We start from the raw sequence: 25,448 nt of genomic DNA on the forward strand, positions 1-25,448 counted from the left end.
TCCCAGTTATGCGAAACCTAGTGTAGCGGTGATAGCAATACTTTCTAACATTTTTCACTTGTCTATTTTTTGTTTTTTTTTATGCAAGAGCTATTAGATTTCTAATGCTTTATTCTTCCAGATCGTTCTGATTTGATCTCCCTTTTCTTTGTTGTAGCAGCTACTCTTTGCTGAATGACTTTTGCTCTCCCCACCCCATATCAGTGACCTTTTAAACTGTTTTAATACTTATTGTGGAATTACTTGTCCTGAGCCTTGGATTGAGTTTCCCTGAAAGATCTCATTATAGGCTTAAAATGCTGGTGAGCAGAAGGGTTCAGAGTTTGAACCCTTCCCTTTACCTAAACTAAAACAAGCTGAAAAATAACTCTTTCTCTTCCTCACTCATCTAAGGGCATGCAACAGAGATGGGTAGAAGTGTAAACTTATTCATAACCTTTTTCCTATTACTACCCTAGTGAGTAAGTGAGTGAAAGTCTTTCAGCCGTGTCCGACTCTTTGGGACACCATGAACTATACAGTCCACGGAATTCTCCAGGCCAGAATACTGGAGTGGGTAGTCTTTTCCTTCTCCAGGGGATCTTCCCAACCCAGGGATCAAACCCAGGTCTCCTGCATTGTAGGCGGATTCTTTATCAGCTGAGCCACAAGGGAAGCTATTACCACTCTAGATCATACCCCAATTATCATTCTCATTTTTAAACTGAAATTCCTCTTCCTTTGGTTTAGTAGCAGCTTCTTACTTTTGGCTAATGTTTTTACTCAATTGCAAACTCCTGGAGCACAATTATTTGATGTCATTTGTCTTAGTTTCATGGGCCTTCCCTGGTAGCTCAGATGGTAAAGAATCTTTCTGTAATGCAGAACACCCAAGTTTGATACTTGGGTCAGGAAGATGACCTGGAGAAGAAAATGGCTACCCACTCCAGTATTCTTGCCTGGAGAATTCCATGGACAAAGGAATCTGGCAGGCTATGGTCCATGGGCTCGCAAAGAGTCAGACATGACTAAGCAACTAACACACACATCTTAGTTCCAAATCTTAGCATCAAACCAAGTGCCCTGTATTCACTTCATAACTATCTATTAAATTAATTCTTTACAGTCAATAGCTGATTATTGTAGACAATGTCATATATATAATAGATAGGCAATAGTTGTACATGGTTTATTGATAGCAGGAATTCAGTACTTATTCACTGATTGATTAATAGTTTGAATTCATTTTATAATTAGAGCACCAGATGAGTCTGGTGATCATTTCAAAAACTTGTTAGAACCACTCAACTGGAATTCTGCATATCGAATTATTTAAATGATAGCTCTCTGTACCTTTTTCTGTAATGTTATCCATAAGCTTAAAGCCATTTTACCTTTTAATAAATGAAAGGAGTCTTCTAAATACTTGTAGTATTAAAATCCCTTGACAAGAATTCAGAATTATCTCAAATTCTTATTCCAGTGAGTATCACAGCCAAGTTCCAGTGTATTTGACTGAGATGGAATAAATATATGTAGTTTTCAAAAGACTCAGACAATGAAAGTGAAGCACTAATGCCCGCTGATGCTAGACTTTCTAATTCTTCTACTGATATAGTGCTGTAGAAAGTGTTCCAGGGCCTGTGATTAATTTCTGCTTCCTAGAGCAAACTGGTAAATCTTACTTCCTTGTTTGATAGAATATGGATTTGTCCATCAAATCTTAGACAGCTAGTCCTGGAGGCACCTTTTAAAGCCAAAAGGAGGTAAAATGAGGTCAAAAAAAGGACGTACGCTACATACTGCTACTGCTGCTGCTGAGAAGTCGCTTCAGTCGTGTCTGACTCCGTGCAACCCCATAGACAGCAGCCCACCAGGTTCCCCCGTCCCTGGGATTCTCCAGGCAAGAACACTGGAGTGGGTTGCCATTTCCTTCTCTAATGCATGAACGTGAAAAGTGAAAGTGAAGTTGCTCAGTCGTGTCCAACTCTTCTCGACCCCATGGACTGCAGCCCACCAGGCTCCTCCGACCATGGGACAGCAGGGGGTAAATGTGTAAGGGGTAGGAGCACATGAGAAATAACATAGATGGAAAACATAAATCCTTAAACATGTTTCAGTAAAGCCATGGACGTGTTGAATTTTAAAAAAATGCAGAATGTGAGAGTTATGAGTTATATTTTATCCGGGGAAAAATGAGGACTGCAGCCTGGGATACCTTCAGATAGCTCTAAGAAACTGTTGTAAAGAAGCAGGGGGAAAGGTCAATATACATGTGATTTGGTGAAGTGGGGTACATGCAATCAATTACATATATATATATATATTTTTTTTTTTTTTGCAGAAATTTTCTTAGTCATAAGGAGCAGATGTCATCATGAAGGATTTTCGTGTTTTTCTAGATATGAAAAGATACAAGAATTGGGCTCATAAAATCACCTCCTGAAAATACATATCTGAAGACCTGTTCTGCCAGTACTTCCTGCCCTGCCTCGACCTGTCCCCACATCCAGCCAGAGTGCCTCATTTCTGCTCCACTTTGAATTCTTCTTGGCAGGTGTTGCAAATCAGCAGCTGCAGTAGAACATATTTAATTCTTATAGAGATAGATGATAAGTGCCAATGGCAAGTGCCAATTTGTAGTTGACTGAAGTTACATCCATAAATACTGTTGTGGGACAAGGAGGCTTGAGATGTTGTTGTCATTCACTCGCTAAGTTGTGTCAGACTCTGCAACCCCATGGACTGCAGCACAGCAGGCTCTTCTGTCCTCCACTCTCTCCTGGAGTTAGCTCAAACTCATGTCCTTTGAGTCGGTGATGACATCCAGCCATCTCACCGTATGCGGTCCCCTTCTACTCTTGCCCTCGATCTTTCCCAGCATCAGGGTCTTTTCCAATGAGTGGGCTCTTCACATCAGGTGGCCAAAGTATTACAGCTTCAGCTTTAGCATCAGTCCTTCCAATGAATATTCAGGACTGTGATCTGCTTTAGGATTGACGGATTTGATCTCCTTACAGCCTAGATACTAGTATTGGAATAACTACACCTTTCTTAAACACTCCCCTTAAGTCCTTACAAAAGCTATACTAAGCTGATTGTGTAAGAATTGACCCATTTTAATTTCTTCCTCTCAACCCTTTCTGTTCAGAGTGGGGAAGCAAATTGTCCAGGATCACTGATTTGGAAGACTTTTAGGTAATCTACACCAAAGGTTACATTGTTGTCAGTGCCAACCTTTCGAAGCAGGGAAAGCAAAGTTCGACAGAAGTATCAGCGACCTCTAATCAGGTCCCTTCCTTGCCCCGCCCCCTAGATTTAAACCTTCTCTAAAGCTTTCAGTGGTTTCAACACTGAAACCTTTAAAAATTGTTTGCAACTACATAAACTTGAAAGGTCCCCAGCCGCTGCAGCGGGCAAGTGGCCTTTGGGGTTGAGCGCTTCAGCCCGCGCGGAAAAGAAAAAGTTCAGAAACCGCAACTGGTAGGCGGAGGTGGTTACCCCGGGAGAGAAAAATCAGGCGAGTTAGGGGAGGGGTTTGGCGAGGTCGACCGGTGTGCTTTCAGCGACCCGGAGACAAAAGCGGAGGAAATTAACCAGAGGGGGCGTGGCCTCTGTGTCCTGCCAGCCCCGCGCATTGAAAGTCCCACAGCTCCCGCGCGACCCGCTTCTGGGACCGGCTCGTGATCTTTCTCCTGCTCGGATTCACACCACCTGCTCGCGAGTAGTGTGTAAGCAGAGGGTAAGAAGAGAGAGGGTGGCGGCGGGAAGGGGGCCGGGGTGGCAGGTGCAGGCTTGGGGTATCTCTGCCGACCGGAAACTTGTTTGCACAGAGTAACTGCTAAAAGTTTGCTTTTCAATCCATTACTTTTAAAAGGGAGTTTCCTTCCTTTACCCTCCCACCCAACCCCGTAGATAAACTGTCAAACTCCAGGAATAAAACTTGAGAGAATAATTCTTTTTGTGTTTAAGTGATGATTTACCCACTTAAAATTCTCAAGCCAAGGGAGCATCCACTTGGAAAGGGTGCCCATTGAGCTCTCGGGGAGTAAAACGTGAGCTCATGTAACAGCAATCGAGGAATGGCTGCAGTTTAAGAAACTTCTGTTCATCCTAAGGGGGTAAAATCTTGCAGAACTTCTGAGATCTAGGACAAACTGGCCTTTGCGTCGCCTGAAAGATAGAACTTACTTTTCTTGGTTCACTATGACAGGCCAGAGAAACATCAGCAAGGTAAAAATAATACTAATAATGAACAAAGTGCAGCATGACCTGAATCAGATCCTATTTGATGAGTTAGATACCACAGAGTCGGACACGGCTGAAGCAGCTTAGCAGCAGCAGCAGCAGCAGAGTCTTTGATTGGAAAGCTAAGGATCAAACCCCTTGGGAAGGTTCTTGACTGTGGAGGTGGGTGGGGGGAGCCCAGTCTGGAGATGGAAGCCCTGTGGAAGGAGTAAAGGAGAGAGGAGCCCTTCTCTGGGAGTTAAGGCCTCATCTGTGACTGCCATTGCTGGACTTGGGCGGTGGGGGGCCAGGGTGCCTGCAGATTCTATCTCCAGGCTGCGGCGTTCTTTGAAATAGTCACAAGCCCTTTGGGTAGTCCTGACACTACTTTTTATTTTCTCCTTTTCCCTCTGCTGTTTACCCTCTAAGAAAGTGCCAAGGGGGCTGTCATCAAACATTATTGAATAGCCTTTGGAAACTTGTTCAGGCCCCCAGCTAACAGGCTTTAAACCAGGCCAGCGCAGTGTTCTCAGAGCCCTAGCCTGCTGTGAATACCAAAGAAGACACACCTTTTGCGTTCTCTGGGAATTAGGCTGGTATTGAGTTTTGCTGTCTTCTGAGGTTTCCAAAGTAAGAGGCCTGTGTGTGTTGACCATCTTTGGCCATCTTGAAAAATAGCAAATCGGTCCAAATTTGAATATTACTTTCTGTGGCAAGGGCGGTTTTTCTGAGGGTTTGTGTGAGAGTGGAGTTTCTTAAATGCTGAGACTAGAAAAGGAGGTCAGCATAGTTTCCTGAGCATAATCCCCCTCTCTGCACAACCCAGCAGCATTCCCCCACCCCGAACACCTGGGCCCTGAAGCATAGGGGGCCATGTCTGCAGTCAGTCTTTTCAGTAAATTCTAGAACTCACAAACAGCGAGGAGACCACTGACTTGTCTTTTCTCTTTATCTCATGGGCAGCGTTCTGTTGCTTTAAGAAGGTCTGAAATTGCAGAGTCATGATCATGGGAATGTGTGCTCACATTTTCTATGTGTTGCACAATATTGATGGAGAAAGGCCGCCATAAATAAGAGAACTTTGCTCTTTTTGGCCAAGAGCCTATAAAGAGAAGAGGACTATTTCTCAGTTAATAGTATCTGTCACTAAACTGTGATAGATAATAAGGGGGTGGGGGTGGGATTCTGGGGGGAGGGTGAGGGGGATAAGACAGGAAGGGGATTTGACAGAAAGAATTTCCCAGAAGACCAGGGTAGTCCAGAATTCTCCTTGATGGGGAATAGCCTACAGGTTCAATATTAGAGAAAACTGGGTTCCAGTCTTGGGCCCTCCACTGTGAATTTGGGTCAGATTACTAATTCTACCTCTCTGGGTCTCAGTTTCATTATATGTTCAAGGTAGAGACAAATATTATTTGCTCTGACTACTTGAATTTCTCCAAGTTCTCAAGAGAGATAATGCTATGGCCTTTGAAAACTCTGAAATTGTATCCTCAATGCCTAGAACAGTGCCAAGGTAAGAGCTTATTTATTCACCAAATACTTACCTAGCACTTACCAGATCCCACTACCTTTCTTTTTCTTTTTATTTTTTTATTTCAAACTTTTTATTTTGTACTGGGGCATAGCCAGTTAACAATGCTGTGACAGTTCCAGGCAAACAGCGAAGGGACCCAGCCACTCATAGGCATGCCTCCACTTTTTCCCAGACTCCCCACTTTATCTTTTATTCACTTAATGCTCCCAAGAGTTTTGTGAGGTAGGAGGTTTTATTAGCCTCATGTTGCAGGGAAGATTCGTTAATCACAGCTAGTAAATGGCAGAATTGGACCCACTATGTCTGGTTTTGGAGTCTGTCTTTGTCCTTTGTAAAGGCACCCCCTCCACATTAGGTGACTGAGTCCCTCTCTCTGGTGAGAGAGGTAGATATATTCTCTATTATGCCAACCAGTGTTGGACAATGAAAGGGACAACACACTGTCCAAATAGAATTCATCACTGGAATAATTTCTGTAACTCATCACCAAGGTTCATGTTTTGCTCTGCTTACTTTTCTTAGATAATTTCTACTGCATTCCTTGACTACTCAAATCACTGAGCACTTTAACCTCTGAATTATTATTACTGCTCTACTGCTCTCCTCTCTCTTGATGGCCTTTCATGAACAAAGCTTCTAGTAACTTCTTTTTGGAGTGCAGTGCAATGGCATGATGCAAGTTCAAGGCAGCTTATCAACAAATAAACCTTGAAAAAAAAAGTCCAGATTAGCACTGCCTAATTTCATGCTATAAACGACTCCTGTTTCTTAATGTCTTACCTTTAGCTCTGCTTACCCCACCCTCAGATGTGCTGGGAGTGGACTTCGTCCATCCTGAGAGGCGATTTGTGGGCTCACAAGAGTGCGGTGTCAGGAGCTCAGTATTGGCCATCTCCCAAAACCACAGACTGGAGGAGCTAAGCCACATTCTTGGTGATTGAGAAATTCTCTCCATGAAGTACACTTTGTGCATTGTTCACATTTAGAGAAAAAAAAAAAAATCCTGCCATTGACCTTTGTCCCCAAGTGCTCAAGATTTTGTGTTCTTTTCCCAGCAACAGTCTGAAAGTCTTCCATCTTTTCTCCGCTCTGTCAATACCCATGTTTACTGAGAGAAAACCATATTCTCGACTTTGCTTTCACTGATAAATGCATTTCATTCTGAGAACATTGGTGAAGACCTACAGAAACCTGTTGACTTTTAAAACTAGGGTTGGAGAGTAGCACCTCCTACTTGATAAACTTTTCTTAAGTTGTGTTTTTTTTTTTTTTTTAATTAACCTCCCTGCTGTGTCTGTCCAGAGGCATAGGATTTAGAGATTCCTTATTAAGCTAATTACTCCAAGTGCACTGTGAAGTCGGAGAAGGCAATGGCACCCCACTGGAGTGGGGACTCCAGTACTCTTGCCTGGAAAATCCCATGGATGGAGGAGCCTGGAAGGCTGCAGTCCATGGGGTCGCTGACGGTCGGACATGACTGAGCGACTTCACTTTCATGCATTGGAGAAGGAAATGGCAACCCACTCCAGTGTTCTTGCCTGGAGAATCCCAGGGAAAAGGGAGCCTGGTGGGCTGCTGTCTATGAGGTCGCACAGAGTGGGACAAGACTGAAGTGATTTAGCCGTAGCAGCCCTGTGAAGAAGAAAGCAGTTTATTGGTGACTTCTCCCCACCCCCATACTAGAACAATAATAGATACATTAAATGTTGCAAAAAGCAAGGGGTGGAGGCTTCCTGGCAGTCTAGAAGTTGAGACTCTCCCATGTAGGCAGGTGTGGGTTTGATCCCTGTTGGGGATGGGGCACTAAGATCTCATATGCCTTGGTGGCCAAAAAAAAAAAAAAAAAAAAAGCTCCATAAACAGAACCAGTGTTTTAACAGCTGGTTCTTTGCCCAGCAACAGTTGGGGGGAAAATCCACATCAAAAAAAAAAAAAAAAAATTAAAATGTTACTAAAAGTATAATATTATCTTGCACTGAGAAATGTGGACAGAAAAAAACATAATGTGAGAGCTCTGAGTTCAGTTTTTGTTGAGGCTTACTGAGGACTGTAGCCCAGGAGACAGCCCCTCAGCTAGCTTCTCTAAAGCTGAGGAACTTCTCTAAAGAGGTAGATGGGGAAGTCAGTATATAAATGACTTTGGTAAACGGGGTATGTGCAGTCAAACCCAGATCTTGGTAGAAGGTTGCTGCTGGTTATGAGGAATAGGTGTCTCCATTAATGATTTTAGTGCTTTTCTAGGTATAAGAAGATGCAAGAAATCTGGCTCATAAAAGTTTCTCCCGGAAAATGTCTAACTATCTGAAAGCCAGTTTTGCCAGTTTTCCTAGAACACAGGGTGACTTCTTTCTGATAAACTCTGAACTCCTTTCAGGGCATGATAAAGATTCTCATAGAATCAGATGGCAAGTGACAGTCTTTAGCTGGCAGAATCTATCATACTTGCTTTTAAGACTACTGACCTGTGGAGGTGGATTAATTTGCTGCTGCTGTATGTGTGAGAGTGTTTATAAATGCAGCTGATCCTTGAATATCATGGGGGTTGGGGACCTATCCTCTGGGTAGGTGAGAATCCACATGTAACTTATAGTCACCTCCTCCTTATACACAGTTGCTTTATATCCGTGGCTCTGCATCTGCAGATTCAACCAACTACTCTGTAGTTGTACCACTCTGGTATTTAGTATCGAAAAAAATCCAAATATAAGTAGCTCCACATGGTTCAGATCTGTGTTGTTCAAGGGTTAACTGTACATTTCTATTTGCCTGAACCCAAGGAGGCTTTTTTTAGCCTGCTTTTCAAAACAGATTGCTTAGGAAGCTTTGGATTTTTATTTCCAAAATGGGACTAATACTTACTTTGTAGCATAATTGGAAGAAGAAGGAAGATAACTGGTAGAATGGGTGCTGGCACTGGTGCAGGGCTAGGCTAGGTGCAGGGTAGGCTTCACCCAATGTTCATTGAGTCAGAATTAAGCAGTTTGCAGTCTCTTGAAGGAGACGGTGCAGTGTGGTTGGTATATGAGATGTGAGATCAGAGACTTGGGTTCCTCTCCCAGTGTGGCTGCTCAGTATCTCTAATTTCCATTTTTTTCATCTGTCAAATAGATGTACTCATGAGGATTATAGTCTTATAGAAATTATGTAAGGTAATGCACATAAAGTACATGGTATAATATAGCCAAGTCTTATAAAATTAAATATATATGTATTATATATATAGACATGTCACATTCAACAGTAACATACAGACAACTGGATGACCAGTAGCCGAGTCTGGAAAGATAGGTTTATAGATTATTGGTAGATGGATAAAATGATTAGAATAATCTCTCTAAATAGGTTGCATGCAGGAGTTGAGTTTTAAAGGCAGGAACAGATATGTCTACAAGAGACAACACTCCATGCTAAGCCAGTAAAATGGTGTTTACGCTTGGGTATGAGAAAAGATGGGCTTCTCAGGTGGCACTCGTAGCAAAGAACCCAACTGCCAATGCAGGAGACATAAGAGACGTGGGTTTGATCCCTGGGTTGGGAAGATCCCCTGGAGAAGGGCACAACATCCCACTCCAGTATTCTTGCCTGGAGAATCCCATGAACAGTGGAGCCTGGCGGGCTATAGTCCATAGGGTTGCAGAGAATTAGACATGACTGAAGCGACTTAGCATGCATGCACACATACACTCATGATAAAAGATGTGTGTTTATGTGGAAGAAAGAGAAGGTGTAGGTAGTGGGGCTGATAGTAGAACAGAGGAGGTTAAAAAGAATGTCAGATAGTACAGACTTTCAGCTTTTTCCTAAATTCTTACCCACTTGGATTTGAGTATCATTTGTGTCCCTCTTCTTCCTCCTCCTGAGCACTTCTCCAGTTACTCTTCCAACTCTAGATTCAGGGAGTTACATTCCATTTACTCTTGACAGCTTTTCGATGGGAGTAAATACAGAATGTGAAGTGACCTGAAGAGTTTTGTAAAGCTAATCCTCCTCCCCTTCTCCCTTCAACGAAACTATCATAAATGACTATTTCTGCCCCCATGTTTGCAAGCCTTTTATTTTATGTTTCCATTATGCTGTTTCACCCTCTTCACTTGTATTGGTGTGAATGAGGACCCTGGTCGTGGTGATAGTGATGATCATGATAAGGAGATAATAAGCTTTATTGAGGGTTTTCATGGACCTGGCACTGTGCTAGGTCATGTTATCTCACTTAAATCCTGACAATAACCCATTAAGTTGGGAGATGCTGACTCACTGGAAAAGACCCTGATGCTGGGAAAGACTGAGGGCAGGAGGAAAATGGGGGCAACAGAGGATGAGATGGTTGGATAGCATCACCAATGCAATCAATATACCTGAGTTTCAGCGAACTCCCGGAGATGGTGATGGATTGGGAAGCCTGGCATGCTGCAGTCCATGGAGTTGCAGAGTTGGACACGACTTAGTAACTGAACAGCAACTATTCCTATCTTACCAACGAAGAAATCCAGTTTCACAGAGGCTCAATCTCTCAATCAAAGACAATAACCAAATGATGTGACTGGAATTCAAATCCTGGAGTCTGAGATCTTGATTACCACTGAAATGACAAAAGGTTGTGAACTGGATTTATAAAGAAGGGTGTGTATTAGAACTTAGGCATTTCTACTCAAACATTAGGTACTACTATGTACATAGTTTGATGTTTTGAAAGAGATGGATTCTGGTTTGTGTCCAATTTGTGGCTCATCTTGATGCAAAATATGATTTTATTCTAGCTTTAGCGAAGTTTACCTATGTATATTTGCTTGTGATAACCCCTATATTTTCATTTTCACACAGTGCTGGTTTGATATGTTCAAGCTTAATGATACAGAGCCAGAAAAAGCCAGGGATGGGGGTGAGATGAATTGGGAGATTAGGATTGACATATATACACTATTGATACTATGTATAAAATAGATAACTAATGAATGAGAGCCTACTCTATAGCACAGGGAACTCTGTGTAGTGCTTAGTTGTGACCTAAGTGGGAAGGGAATCCAAAAAAGAGTGGCTATATGAGTAGGTATAGCTGATTCACTTTGCTGTACACTAGAAATTAATACCAGAGAAGGCAATGGCAACTGACTCTAGTACTCTTGCCTGGAAAATCCCATGGACGGAGGAGCCTGGTAGGCTGTAGTCCATGGAGTCGCTAAGAGTCAGACACGACTGAGCGGCTTCACTTTCACTTTTCACTTTCGCGCATTGGAGAAGGAAATGGCAACCCACTCCAGTGTTCTCGCCTGGAGAATCCCAGGGACGGGGGAGCCTGGTGGGCTGCCGTCTCTGGGGTCGCACAGAGTTGGACACGACTGAAGCGCCTTAGCAGCAGCAGCAGCAGAAATTAATACGACGTTGTAAAGCAGCTATACTCTAATAACAACAAATTTTAAAAAAAGAAAACCATGGATAAGAGCAAAGACTATTACATGTATTTCTTGACTTGCATAAAAAGAGTAACTTTAAATAAATGATTAAAATGGAAGAAAAGAATGAGAAAAAAATATGATACTAGTCATTAAAAAAATCTAAATGATTATTTCTTCTTCAAATAACCCAAAATATCTTCAAGAACAATATGGTTAATACTGTAGAATAAGGACACCAAGTGACCATCAAGTTATTTGGGGATATTTATGTCTGTTTTTTCCTATCTTATCTAAAATCTTTTTTAACATTCCAGACCAAAATCAAAAAAATGGTCAACCTTTCGAAGCTAATGGAGAATGAAGTATTCATGGCCTTTGCCTCTTACACGACGATTGTGCTTTCAAAAATGATGTTTATGAGCATTGCAACTGCATTCTATAGACTGACAAGAAAGGTAAGACATGGGAGGCAGTATTTTAACAGTTGGGATTCTGGAGAGCAATTTTCTTTTTTTTTTGTGTGTGTGTGAAACCCAATGGCATATTGTTTAATACTGTAAATGAATATGCAGTCATTTAGTTCAAGTGGTTCTGATATATTTACAGAATAGGTAGTTTCTCCCAGAAATCAGTAAATGGTTTTTTGTTTGTTTATTTTTATTGTTCAGTTAGCATAAGAGATTTCTGAACTATCAGATTTTTCAAGGAAACTTGATGATTTTGAAGTTAATTTTGCTAACTAGAGCTTAGAAAATAGTCACTTTCTAGACAGTGAATTGATGTTTTCAGCTCTATTACAGATCAGGGATATACCTTAGGGCACAGAATTAAGTTCTTATTGTTATCAATAGAGTCTCTATTATTGGGACAAGGCATTTGAATTTTATGTGGTTATGATTTCTTAAGTGAATAGTATTTCTACCCAGCATTATAACAATTTTTTTTTTTTAATGGAGGCTTGGGGAAGGTGGTAGAAAATTTTGAAACACATAACCCATATACAGAGGAAGAGCTTCTTGATGGCTCAGAAGAAAAGAATCCACCTGCAGTGCAGGAGATGTAAGAGACATGGATTCAGTCCCTGGTCTGGGAAGATTACTGGAGGAGAAAATAGCAACCCACTCCAGTATTCTAGCCTACAGAATCCCGTGGACAGAAGAACCTGGCAGGCTACAGTCCATGGGATCACAAAAAAGTTCGACACGACTGAGTGACTGAGCAGGCAACCTGTGTGCAAGTTGGTTTTGTGACAACAGTGACAAGGGAAAAGCAAAGCTACACAGTTAGATGATTTTTACTGGTGTGACTCCTGTGCCTGTTCACCAGCTTCTTTCTGTAAACATTTCTCTCTCTTGGTCCCGGTCCCGAGTTTCTGTCCTCCAGAGCCTTACTTTTATTTAGAAGTCACAGGCCTCCCTAAGCTATTTTCTTATTCCTATCTTGAGGTATCATTCCTTCCCAATGATGTTTGCATTTTAATGGAGCACATATCCACACGGGTAAACCTCTAACAGGGCAAGGTGTTTGAGCCTCTGGCTATAAAGTGGCTGCTACTACCAGGTCTTAACTCAGTGGTAAAGAATCCACCTGCCAGTGCAGGAGACACAAGAAATGAGGGATTTGATCCCTGAGTCAGGAAGATCCCGTGGAGCAGGAAATGGCAACCCACTCCAGTATTCTTGCCTGGGAAATCCCATGGACAGAGGAGCCTGGTGGACTATGGTACATGGGGTTACAAAAGAGTCAGACACAGCTGAGAGACTAAACAAGCAACCACCAGATCCTTACTATCCTCTAGAAATACTGTGGCATCAAGGATAGCAGAAATGTTGCTTGTCTTAGAAGAAAGTGAAAGTGAAGTTGCGCAGTCATGTCTGACTCTCTGCGACCCCATGGACTGTAGCCAACCAGGCTCCTCCGTCCATGGGATTTTCCAGGCAAGAGTACTGGAATGGGGTGCCATTTCCTTCTCCAGGGGATCTTTCCAACTCTGGGATCGAACCCAGGTCTCCTGCATTGCAGGCAGACACTTTACCGTCGAAACCACCAGGGAAGCCCAAGGGGCTTAGAAGAAAAGGGGAAGGGAATTCAAATTTGTGAAGTGCCAGTTATCTATGCTAGGCACCGTGACACTCTGTTTGTGTGTCACGTCATGGAAGCATTTTACATAATTGTTAGCATTATCCTGTGAGATGAGCATTGCTCTTCCCATTTTATGGATGAGGAAATCAAAATCAGAGTGGTTCAGTAGCTTTCCCAAGATTACACACCAACCAAGGCTGAGGCTGAGATTCAAATTCAGATTGGCTTAAACTCCTATTTCAAGCACTTTGTGTTGTAATACATTATTTGCTTATTCAAAATCTCTTTATTGAACATCCAGTATGTGCCATACATTTATTTCAGAACCAGACAGCCAGATCTGCCCTCAAGAGCTGATCAGTTCTCCTCAACATCTTTATCTGAAATAAATGCTCATGTCGTATTAAGAAAAATACTATAATATTTATGAAGTTTCTCCACTTAAATTAAGGCTAATTTTATAGTTCATGTTTTTCTTTATGATAAATCATTAAATAGTGGAACATAAGTATTTTTAAATACATGTTTCAAGTTTCAGGGAATGGGGAAATCATTTCAAAGAGCATAATAATGACAGGAAGGACTGTGTGAAAATATGCCCTGGAACATGTGCTTAGTGTTTATAGGAATACAGTTCAACTTCTTATATTTCACCGGATTGTTCAACCTAAAGTTTTATATATTCAGAGGAAAAGGAGGCACACACATCCTAACAAAGTACAAAACACTTTTCCTGTCCCCACTCTTTTATGCTGCATGCCTGTTCTCTGGTCTCTTTGGCAAATAAACTTATGACTTTCATAATGAGCCAATCAGTTGGAAATAATGTTCTTCAGGAGAAGTGCATCAACATTACTATTAAAAAATGCCAGTTCACCATAATAATAACTTTTTATTATTTTAATGAGGACTCAATTATGCTTTTTTCTGATTTTGCTGCCTTTTCACTGTTTTTATATATTGGTTTTTAAAGTTCCTATTTATGCTTCTCTTTAAAAGTCTTTTTACACTGTTATTAAAAATTCAGGTTTTAAGAAGAGATGCTTTCTCCTGTGTGTATGTGCTCAGTTGTGTCCAACTCTTCGCTACCTTATGGATTGTAGCCTGCCAGGCTCCTCTGTCCATAAGATTTCCCAGGCAAGAATTCTAGAGTGGGTTGCCATTTCCTACTCCAGGGGATCTTCTGGACCCAGGGATCAAACCTGAATTTTCTGTGTCTCTTATGTTAGCAGGCAGATTCTTTACCACTAAGCTACCTAAGAATCCACATTCTTTCTTCTACCCCTAGGTTTGATCTATAGCTCCCAAATTTTTTTTTCATAATGACCAAATGACCAACTTGGATGCCTGTATTTCTTCTGATAAAATACGAATATCAGGTAGAGTACCCCCCATGTTATTTGGTATTTGAAATAAATTTTTTTTTTCTTGGTATTTGGAATAGGTTTTTGCCAACCCAGAAGACTGTGCAGGCTTTGGCAAAGGAGAAAATGCCAAGAAGTATCTTCGGACAGATGACAGGGTGGAACGTGTTCGAAGGTAAACCAGTGTCTCCAGAAATGACTCATTTGATCACGGGATGTTGGTCTCAGAGTCAAGTGAGGATGTTGGGGTCTGAAGAAAAAGAAAAGTCAATCATTCTACCTACTCTGTATAATTATAGAAAATTAGCCATCTAGAAGTCTCCAACTATCACTGTGATTGCATGTATTTCCAATTTAGCTTTTCTGTGCACTTTGTTAGGATTAATGACTTTGTTCTGTGTAGGGATTTATCAAAATTAATGACAGGTAGGAGGTGAAATGAGGATGGTAGATTCTTGCAGGTTTTGTCCTCTTTCTCCAGAGGTGAGACTGTCAACTTGGGTAAAAGGTTGAAGAACTAGGTATTTTTGCATAAAATGGAAAGTATGAACTTGAGAAATCTCTACCTATCTTCTCTCTCTCTCCCTCCTTTGTAGATATTATATTTAATGTACAGAGAATTCAGTAAACAATGAAAAGCAATAAGCCAACATACCATCTACCCAGCTTCCTAATGATACCATTAATAAACTTATTTTAAAAGCACATTCAATTCTAGTTCTGAAGGTATATTTCTTAATCCTTGTCATAAAGTGATGTAAATTACAAGCCTTTTCTTTCATCTTTACTGAAGCTTAATTGACAAAATTGTAAGTGTACAATTTGCAGTGTACAATGTCATTTGATACACATATATGTTTCTAAGGAGTCCTTCCATTGAATTAGCTGACATTAATTAATGAATTTCATTAATTAACACATCCATCACCTCTCAGATTTCATCTCTCCTCCCCTCTTCTTTGGGGAGAACATTTAAATTCTACTCTCATAGCAACTTTCAGTTATATGTGCTATGTGTTCAGTTGCTCAGTAATGTCTGACTCTTTTGTGGCCCCCTGGACTCTTAACCCACCAGCCTCCTCTGTCCATGGAATTTTCCAGTCAAGAATACTGGAGTGGGTTGCCATTTCCTACTCCATGGGATCTTCCCGACCCAGGGATTACACGCCCATCGCCCGCATCTGCTGCACTGGCAGGCCGTTTCTTTACCACAGTGCCGCCTGGGAAGCCCCAGCTTTCAGTTACACAGTTACACAATTCCGTGCTATCTGCTGTAGTCAGTGTGTTATCCTTAGATCCTCAGACCTTGTTCATCTTATAACTGACCGTTAGTACTGTTTTATCAATCTCTTCAGATTTTCCCCGACCCCTATCCCCTGGCAACGACTACTTGCTGTTCTTATGAGTTCAGCCTTTTTTCCTTTCGCTGGAGTCCATTTATAAATGCTACCTTACAATATTTGTCTTTCTCTGTCTTAGTTATTTCATCCACTGTAATGTCCTTCAGGTTCGTTCAAATGACAAGATTTCCTTTTTTTTTTTTTTAAAGACTGAATAATAGTCTAATCTTTTTGGGATAATGGTAGGTAAGTTCTGTGCTATGCTCTGCTGTGCTTAGTTGCTCAGTTGTGTCCAACTCTTTGTGACCCCATGGACTGTAGCCCAAGAGGCACCTCTGTCCACGGGGATTCTCCAGTCAAGAATACTGGAGTGGGCTGCCATGCTCTCCTCCAGGTATCTTCCCAACCCAGGGGTGGAACGCAAGTCTCCCACACTGCATCTGAACCACCATGGAGGACCTTCCAAACTGTTCTCCATAGTGGCTGTACCAGTTTATATTCCTGGCAGCAATGTAGAAGAGTTCTCTTTTCTCCACATTCTGGCAACTATTTGCTACCTCTTGTCTTTTCCACAGTAGCCATCCTAATAGGTGTAATGTAATAACTCATTTTAGCTTTGATTTGCATTTACCCAGCTGATTAGTGATGATGAGTACCTCTTGGCCATTTAGATGTCTTCTTTAGAAAAATGGCTATTTGGGTCTCCCTTTTTTAATTGGATCATTTTATTTGTTTATCTATTAATTTGGGGCTATGAAAATTATATATTTTTAATATTAATTGCTTATCAGATATGGGGTTTGCAAATATTTTTTCCCATTCCATAACTTGCTTTTCAATTTTGTTGATGGCTTCTTTTGCAGAGCAGGAGCTTTTTGATTTGATGTAGTCCCACTTGTTTATTTTTGTTTTTTTTTTTTTTTGCTTTTGGTGTCAAATCCAAAGATATCATTTCCAAGACTAGTGTCAAAGAGCTTACAACCTTTATATTCCCTCTAGAAATTTTATGGTTTCAGGTCTTATATTCAAGTCTTTAATTCATTTTGAGTTGATTTTTGTGTAAAGTATAAGATAGGGTTCAGTTTCTTTTGCATGTGGAAATCTAGTTTTCCTGACACAATTTACTGCAGAGGCTGCCCTTTCCTACTGTGTATTCTTGGCTTCTGTGTAAAAAATTGAGTATACTTGCATGAGTTTATTTCTGGGTTCTCTATTCTGTTCCATTGATCTGTGAGTCTGCTTTTATGCCAAAAAAATACTGACTTGATTTCTATAGCTTTGTAATGTAGTTTGAAATCAGGAAGTATGAAGTCTCCAGCTTTGTTTTTATTGCTTAAGATTGCTTGGATATTCAGGGTCATTTGTGGTTTCACACAAATTTGGGGACTTTAAAAAAAAAATTTCTCAAAAAATGCCATTGGGATTTTGAGAGGGAGTACAGTACTCTGGGTTGTGTGGACATTTTAACAGTGTTAACATTAATTTTTCCAGTCCATGAGGAGAGAATATCTTTCCATTTATCTATATTTCTTCATTTCTTTCATCAGTATCTTATGGTTTTCGGTATATAGATCTTTCCTCTCTTTGGTTAAGTTTATCCCTAAGCATTTTATTCTTTTTGATGCTATTTTAAAGTTCGTCTTCCCCAGGTGACTCAGTGGAAAAGAATCCATTTGCCAAGCAAGAGACGGGTTCAATCCCTGGGTCAGGAAGATACCCTGGAGAAGGAAATGGCAATCCACTCCAGTATTCTTCCCTTGGAGATCCCATGGACAGAGGAGCCTGGTGGGCTACAGTCCATGGGGACTCAAAGAGTCAGGTACAACTCAGTGACTAAACAGCAGCAGCGGTAAAGTTAGTCTATTTTATCCTTCCAAAACATCAGCTCTTAGTTTCACTGATTTTTTTCTATTGTATTTTTAGTTTCTATTTCATTTATGTCTATTCTGGTCTTTGTTATTTCTTTCCTTTACTAATTTTGGGCTTAGTTTGCTTTTCTTTTGTTACTTTCTTGATACGTCAGATTAGGTTGTTCATTTGAGATTTTTTTCTTAAATGTGGGCGTTTATCACTATAAACTTCCTTCTTAGATTGCCTTTGATGAGTCCCCATGAGTTTGGTATGTTCTGTTTCTTTCTTTATCTGTCTCAAGATACTATTGATTTCTCTTGAGTTTTTTCTTTGACCTCTTTGTGAATTTTCCAATTTTCTTTTCGTAATTGATTTGTAGTTTCATATTGTTGTGGTTGGAATAAATGCTTGATTTTGCACTTCTTAAATTTATTAAGACTTGCTTTTTGGCTTAAGATATGATCTATCTTGGAGAATGTTCCATTTGTGCCTGGGAAGAATGTATATTCTATTGCTGTTGGATGTAGAGTTCTGTAAATGTCTTTTAGGTCCATCTGAGCTAAGTGGTCTTTCTAGATGCTCTATCCCTTGTTGAAAATGAGATATTGAAGTCCTCTATAATTATGGTATCGTTATTTCTCCTTCAGATCTGTTACTGTTTGCTTTATATATTCAAGTTTCCTATGTTGGGTGCATATATATTTACCAATGTTATGTCCTCTTAATGCCTTGATCCCCTTTATCATTATATAATGAACTTTTTCGTCTCTTGTTACAGTTTCTTTTGATAGAAGTATAGCTTTTTCAGCTTTCTTTTAGCTTCCGTTTGCATGGAATATCTTTTTCTGCACCCTCACCTTGTGTCTATGTATGACCTTAAGTCTTCATAGGCAGCATGTTGTTAGGGCCTGTCTTATTTTTATCTGTTCACTCATTCTTGTTTGATTGGAGAAGTTAGCCCATTTTGATTTAAAGTAATTTCTGATGCTTCCCTGGTGGCCCAGAGGGTAAAGAATCTGCATGCAGTGCAGCGGTCCTGAGTTTGATCCCTAAGTTGGGAAGATCCCCTGGAGAAGAGAATGGCTACCCACTCCAGTGTTCTTGCCTGCAGAGTTCCATGGACAGAGGGGCCTGGTGGGCTACAGTCCGTGGGGTCACAAAGAGTCAGACGTGACTGAGTGACTAACACTTTCACTTCACTTCTTGTACTTATTGCCATTTTGTTAAATTTTTTCTTAGTTGTTTTGGAATTCCTTTGTTCCTTTCTCTTTCATTGTAATTTGGTGATTTTTCTCTAAGGGTAAGCTTTGATTGCTTTCCTTGTATATCTGCTATGAGGTTTTACTTGGTGGTTACCCTGAGTCTTATGTAAAACATCTTGTTTTATATTAATAATAGTCTATTTTAAGTTGATAACAGCTTAGCTTTTAATGCATGCAAATGACTTAATGAGTAAACAACAACAACAACAACAAATCTTAATCCACATTTTCTAACTGATTTATTGAGAAAGTTGAAGAAAGAACCAAGTTTATATCAAAATGAAGAATATGAAGATGTGCACAAATGCAGGACTAAGTTAATCTTGAGACTGTATACCATAAGGGAATCTGTAGAAATCTTTGGAGGGGCTTCAGACTTTCCAGAAAATCAAAAGTGATAAGCCAAATATGATCTTGATTCTAAAGGGATTAGATGCTGCAGCTGATACCTGAATTAGAGAAGTAAAACTTTTTTTCAGTCTCCATTTCATTATCTATTTACACTCACCAAATTTTAGAAGTGTAGTCAAATATATTCATGGTGTTTCCTATCTTAACTATTCATCAGAAAACTAAACATCTAAATGTTTAAGTATGACTGTGAAAACTCCTTACTGCTTCTTTAATTTTATATAATTTTGCTTATCCTGTGAAATGTGTCTAGAATTATACCACAGTGTAGATATGCATTAGAAAATACTAAATGAAGATGGTACATAACTTCAGTGTTTCACATGTTAGAAAAGTGGATTGGCAATAGAATCTCAATAGAAAAAATTTTTCAGCGGGGAGGTCAGTCAAGATGGTGACATAGGGGACTCCTGAACTTCTCTCTTTACACTCATGTTGTTGTTGTTCGGGTTGTTCAGTGGCTAAGTTGTGTCTGACTTTGTGACTCTGTGGACCACAGTATGCCCATGAAAGCTTAGCTAAAGAGATTTTATTTGGGGATTTTAGATACCTTCCACTCTCCCTTCTCAGCCCCTACTTCTGTCTCTCCTTACCCATGGGATGGTATTTCTAAAGGAGAAAGCCATTATCTAAGCTGATCTTCTCATCAGATTGTGAACAACAAATAAAATTTAGTGAGAACAATTGCCTTTAGTTGTGAAAGGAGTGTGTCCTTGAGGAGGTGCAGGGACTGTGTTTACAGCGCCCCCTGGTGATCAGACACTGGCTTTTCAATGTGGCAAGAAAGACTCTCCAGGAAAGAGAAGCTTCTAGGTTCCAGGTGTATTTTTTGAGATCAGATCAGTTCTGTTAACAAAGTGATTTACTAAATCACTCTTGGAGATACTTTTCAGAATAAAAGTTCCCACAATCTCCCCTCTCCATTTTTAACCTAGAATTTTTCTTTTTCATTATTTCTATTTGTAATTATCAAGTTGTTTCTATTAGCATATTTTGGTGACAGGGACTGAATTTGGCTACAAAGGATGTGAAAGTTATGCTTTTAGGCATGCAATATTGAGAAAATATACACTACACATATAGAACCCTTAATTAAAAATATAAAGTAATATGTGTTGAAATGTCAAGATAAGTAGCCTAAAGTAAGTTATTTATATTTGGGGCATAAGGAAATCAATGATGATTAGAAAGCCTTTTACATTATGCATTTATTTAATCCTATCCCATATTGTTCTAGAAAGAATTCAAGACTATATACATTCCCTGTGTGTGTGTGTGCGCGTGCACATGCACGCACACCCTTAGTTGCTCAGTCATGTCCAACTCTTTGCAACCCCATGGGCTGCAGCCTATCAGGGTCCTCTGTCCATGGGTTTTTCCAGGCAAGAGTACTGGAGTGGGTTGCCATTTTCTGCTCCTGGGGATCTTCCTGACCCAGGGATCAAACACACGTCTTTTGCATCTCCTGCATTGACAGGCGAATTCTTTACCACTGAGCTACTGGGGAAGTCCCTTGTACATTCCTTACAACAAGATAAAGTTGTAAGGTAACCAGGACAGCTGAAGAAATAAGGTGAAACATTTAAAAGAGAAAAAAAAAAGGTTTTAGTACTTAGAAAGAGATGTTTAGAATAAGCTACCTTCAATGAAATTTTATTTGGGGATTTTAGATGCCTTCCACTCTCCCTTCTCAGCCCCTACTTCTGTCTCTCAATAGAAAATATCTCTTTATTGAGACTCTTCAGTGGGGTCCAGTTGACACTCACTGGGAATTCTTCAAGGAAGTGGAGGATGGGATTAAACTTAAAGCTAGATGATTCCTTTCTGGCCCCAGTGCATGAATGAAGCATTTATTGAGAGATTACTATGTGTCTCACTGTCACTCCTTTTATTGGAATGCTGTAAATTGGCTTGAAGACTGACTTCCTGCCCTTGAGGGGTTTATAACTTTCCCACTGAAAAGCAGACTAGCGTGCATGTAGTACTTAAAGAATGATATAAAGCTATCTCTCATTAGATGTTAAGTAGTAGGATACCAGTATAACTTCCTAGGGTCTTTGGGAATATTTCATAAGGGAAGAAGTTGAAGAATGTTAGGATTTGGAAGGAAAAAAGGAGATGAGAGAACATGGCAGTTTGGAAAAATTTCTTTGCAGGAACTTGAACACACTGCTACATGCTGAGCATAAAGAGCTTTGGGTAAGAGAAAGGAGTCAGCTGGTCTGGTGTGAAGCTCCTTTTGTGGTTGGCCACCTCCTGACAGTTCTCAATGATATATAGCAACTCTGGTTTAGGTCAGGGTGATGCTGAGATCCAAGTGGTTCTGATCTGATTGAAGCATCTTGAGCACAGAGCAGAGCTGGAGTTAAGGTCAGTCCAGAACAAGCTTGCACCAAGGGGCCTCTGCCCCAAAGAGAAAGGACATGGGAACATGGGATGATGGAGAGGAAGTAATAGACTCTGGTAGAAAGTGCCCCACTCCACTACTTTTGCCTGGAAAATCCCATGGACAGAGGAGCCTGGTGGGCTGCAGTCCATGGGGTCGCTAAGAGTCGGACACAACTGAGCAACTTCACTTTCCCTTTTCACTTTCATGCATTGGAGAAGGAAATGGCAACCCACTCCAGTGTTCTTGCCTGGAGAATCCCAGGGACGGCGGAGCCTGGTGGGCTGCCATCTATGGGGTCGCACAGAGTCAGACACGACTGAAGCGACTTAGCAGCAGCAGCAGCAGAAAGTGCTCTTAAAGATGGATGTCCATCTGCTACTAGATTTTGGTAGCCATCTAGGAATGACATAGAAATGAAGGAAACTTCCCCTTTAGGATGCTTTCTGTTGTTTGAGTAGAGAAAGGGTTATAGTGGGAAGGTGATGCTGAACTACAGCAGATGCTCACTGGGAGAGGGTGTGTCTGCAGTGGGGTCTAAAAGGAAGAGTGACCGATAGGTACACACTGTTGTATTTAGAAAGGATAACCAGCAAGGACCTGCTGTAGAGCACAGGGAACTCTGCTCAATGTTATGTGGCAGCCTGGATGGGAGGGGAGTTTGGGGAGAATGAATACATGTATATGTATGGCTGAGTCCCTTTGCTGTCCACCTGAAACTATCACAACATTGTAAATCAGCTATACTCAGATATAAAATAAAAAGTTACAAAATAAAAGTAAAAAAGAAGAGCATATAAGATGGCATAAATTAACACAGTGTGAGGCTCCGTTGAAAACTGGCCTTACTAGAACAGTGAGGAATACTGTGAGACCATTTTGAGGGTTGAGGACGAGGAAAAAGAACTGAATGAAAGAAATAGAGGGAGGACAGAAAAAAATGGAGAGGCCAGTAAGTTCCAAGGAACCCCTGCCCTTGAATTTCTTCCCCCAAACCCCCACCACTGGAGCTCTTTACCCCTAATTTTCCTTGACTTTCTTCTCTGTTTTCACACTGTATTCTATTTGTCAATTGCTTAATATAGACTTAGGGCTTCCCAGGTAGTGCAGTGGTAAAGAATCTGCCTGCTAGTGCAGGAGACATAAGAGACACAGGTTCGATCCCTGGGTCAGGAAGATCCCTTAGAGGAGGAAATGGCAACCTACTCCAGTATTCTTGGCTGGAGAATCCCATGGACAGAAGATCCACGGACAGGCTGCAGTCCATGGGGTCACAAGAGTTGGACACAACTGAGCAACTGAGCGCCAACATATTTCTACATGGTCTCATCATTATAGGCTCTTTCTCAACTTTAAAAATGTCTGTTCTCTTGAATGTGGTAAAGGAGAAAAGTAACATGGCCTAGATGGGAGGTGAAGAAATATCTGTGGTCCAGCAGGAAAATTCAAAGGATCCAAACAAATACCCTTGATGTTATTGGTGATGTGAGCTCATCTTTAGTAGAAAATAGTGTTTCTGCCCTTTCTTGCCCACCTCGCTTTCAGTAACCTTTGGGTTGTTCCATGAAACAGAGGGAATAAGAACACTCATACCCTTTCTGTCTTTGCTTTATTTAGGAACATGTGGTTGTTTATTTAAATCTTTCAAAATTGTTATGTATCTAAGTTACTGTTACCTTCTGCATGCCTCTATGTTGTTATTCTGTTTGTCAGGAGAATTTAGAGATAATCTACAGAAAACAGGAGAAAGGAAAGGAGGTGATAATGGTGATCTTTGAGCAAAGATTATTTAGTAATTACACTTTTTTTTGACTAAAAGAAAAAAGTGAAAGTGAAATTCGCTCAGTCGGATTGACTCTTTGCGACCCCATGGACTCCATAGTCTATGGAATTCTCCAGGCCAGAATACTAGAGTGGGTAGCCTTTCCCTTCTCCAGGGGATCTTCCCAACCCAGGGATTGAACCCAGGTCTCTATCTTTCATTTTGAAACATGTATCAATAGCTTACAAGTTCTATCAAAATCTCAATTTATAGTCTAGCAGTTTTTCTTAAGCAGTTTTTTTTTTTTTTCTTAAGCAGTTTTTAACTGTGGAAACTAGAACAGGGTTACCAGATTTGAGAATTAAGCACTTTATAAATATATTTATAAAAATATATTTTTTTTATAAATACACACTTTATATTATAAAAAAGTCTTGTCAGTAATTGACGTGTCTTATGTTTACAATCCTAGCCAGAGGTGCCATGAATTGGAGAAAAAGTTGTGTCTAAGCCATGCTTTCTGTTTTCTTCTAGCTGTGGTATGAAATTCAGATCTAAATGCATGACTTTCCTTTTATTATTGTCTATCATGTTTGTGTATATTTTGCCCCATCACTACTAATTCCTTTTGTAATTTTAGGATAGGTTGGCTGATATTTTTCCCATGTTTGGAAGGCTAGTTATATATTCTGTAATCTGTATGTGGAGAAAATGAAATTCTTGATATTAAGATTGGTAAATTGATTTCTGGTAACCTAGTGGCTTGGGTGAATGGGCAAGGGTGGTATCAGTGACCATTTTGCATCGTAGCACAAGTGAGGAGGGGAGTCTTAAGAAAGATACTAACCCAGAGGATTTTCTGCTTTTGGGAAGAAGAATTTTTATAAGAGGAATCTTGAATTGCTGTTGTACAGACCTCAGAAGAAAAAATATTTTATATGTATAAAAATGATGAGAGTTTTATTATGTAGATGCACTTTTGATATTCTTGGAAGTGCAAAAAGTCTTCTTTCTTATATATTGAGATACACTGAAAATAAAAGAAACAAAATAATGAGCCATTCTAAATAACAGCCAAGTGGATAGGGAAGCAAGGGAATTTGAGAGAAATAAAATGAATCTTACTCTGCGTGTTTAAGATCCATTAACACTTCTATTTAGTTTCAGAAGAGAGGGAAAAGTGGATGTATTTCTGCTGATTTTGAAATTAATGTTTTACAAGTCTTCTTTTTTTCCACAGAGCCCACTTGAACGACCTTGAAAACATCGTGCCATTTCTTGGTATTGGCCTTCTGTATTCCTTGAGTGGTCCAGACCTCTCTACAGCCATCCTGCACTTCAGACTCTTTGTCGGAGCACGAATCTACCACACGATTGCGTATTTGACACCCCTTCCCCAGCCAAATCGCGCTTTGGCTTTTTTCATTGGCTATGGAGTTACACTTTCAATGGCTTACAGATTGCTGAAGAGTAAGCTGTACCTGTAAAGAGAATCATACAACTCATCATCCAATGATTTTCTAAAAATTCTGTACTTCCAATTTGTAATGAATCCTTTCATGATTTTAAGCAGGAGGGGAGCAGAGAAATTAAGATAGAGAAAACCCAGTCTGCATATTAATGCCACCAATAGCCTTTATTCTTGTTTTGTATTTACACAGGACATTTAACATAATTTTTAATTCCTTTGTCTTATTCATAAAGTACTTTGTTGTAAATTTTGATTCTAATTTGTAACATTTGTTCAACATTTCATATTTTAAATCTTTAAAGAGTAAGTATGTGGATGTTAAACCTGTATTTCAATATTGATGAGATGGGCATATGGAATAAAGAATTCAAAGGATAATTTCA

At 40.2% G+C, this 25,448-nt stretch overlaps 1 protein-coding gene across 4 annotated transcripts; it reads left to right on the forward strand.

The window, feature by feature from the left end:
• Positions 1-3,384: 3,384 nt before the first annotated feature.
• On the forward strand, positions 3,385-25,448 carry MGST1 (microsomal glutathione S-transferase 1). Of its 4 annotated transcripts, none has more exons than XM_040235266.1 (4): positions 3,385-3,721; positions 11,451-11,591; positions 14,663-14,757; positions 24,835-25,448. In XM_040235266.1, the coding sequence occupies exons 2-4, from the start codon at positions 11,466-11,468 to the stop codon at positions 25,079-25,081; spliced, it is 468 nt and encodes a 155-aa protein (XP_040091200.1). In that variant the 5' UTR covers positions 3,385-3,721; positions 11,451-11,465; the 3' UTR covers positions 25,082-25,448. The 4 variants fall into 4 exon arrangements, with proteins under 4 accessions (XP_040091200.1, XP_040091201.1, XP_040091202.1 ...); XM_040235267.1 differs by having other exon boundaries at positions 3,531-3,710; XM_040235268.1 differs by having other exon boundaries at positions 3,572-3,721; positions 11,431-11,591.

The sequence above is a fragment of the Oryx dammah genome, unplaced genomic scaffold (genome assembly GCF_014754425.2).
Source record: "Oryx dammah isolate SB20612 unplaced genomic scaffold, SCBI_Odam_1.1 HiC_scaffold_29, whole genome shotgun sequence".
NCBI classification, from domain to species: Eukaryota; Metazoa; Chordata; class Mammalia; order Artiodactyla; family Bovidae; genus Oryx; species Oryx dammah.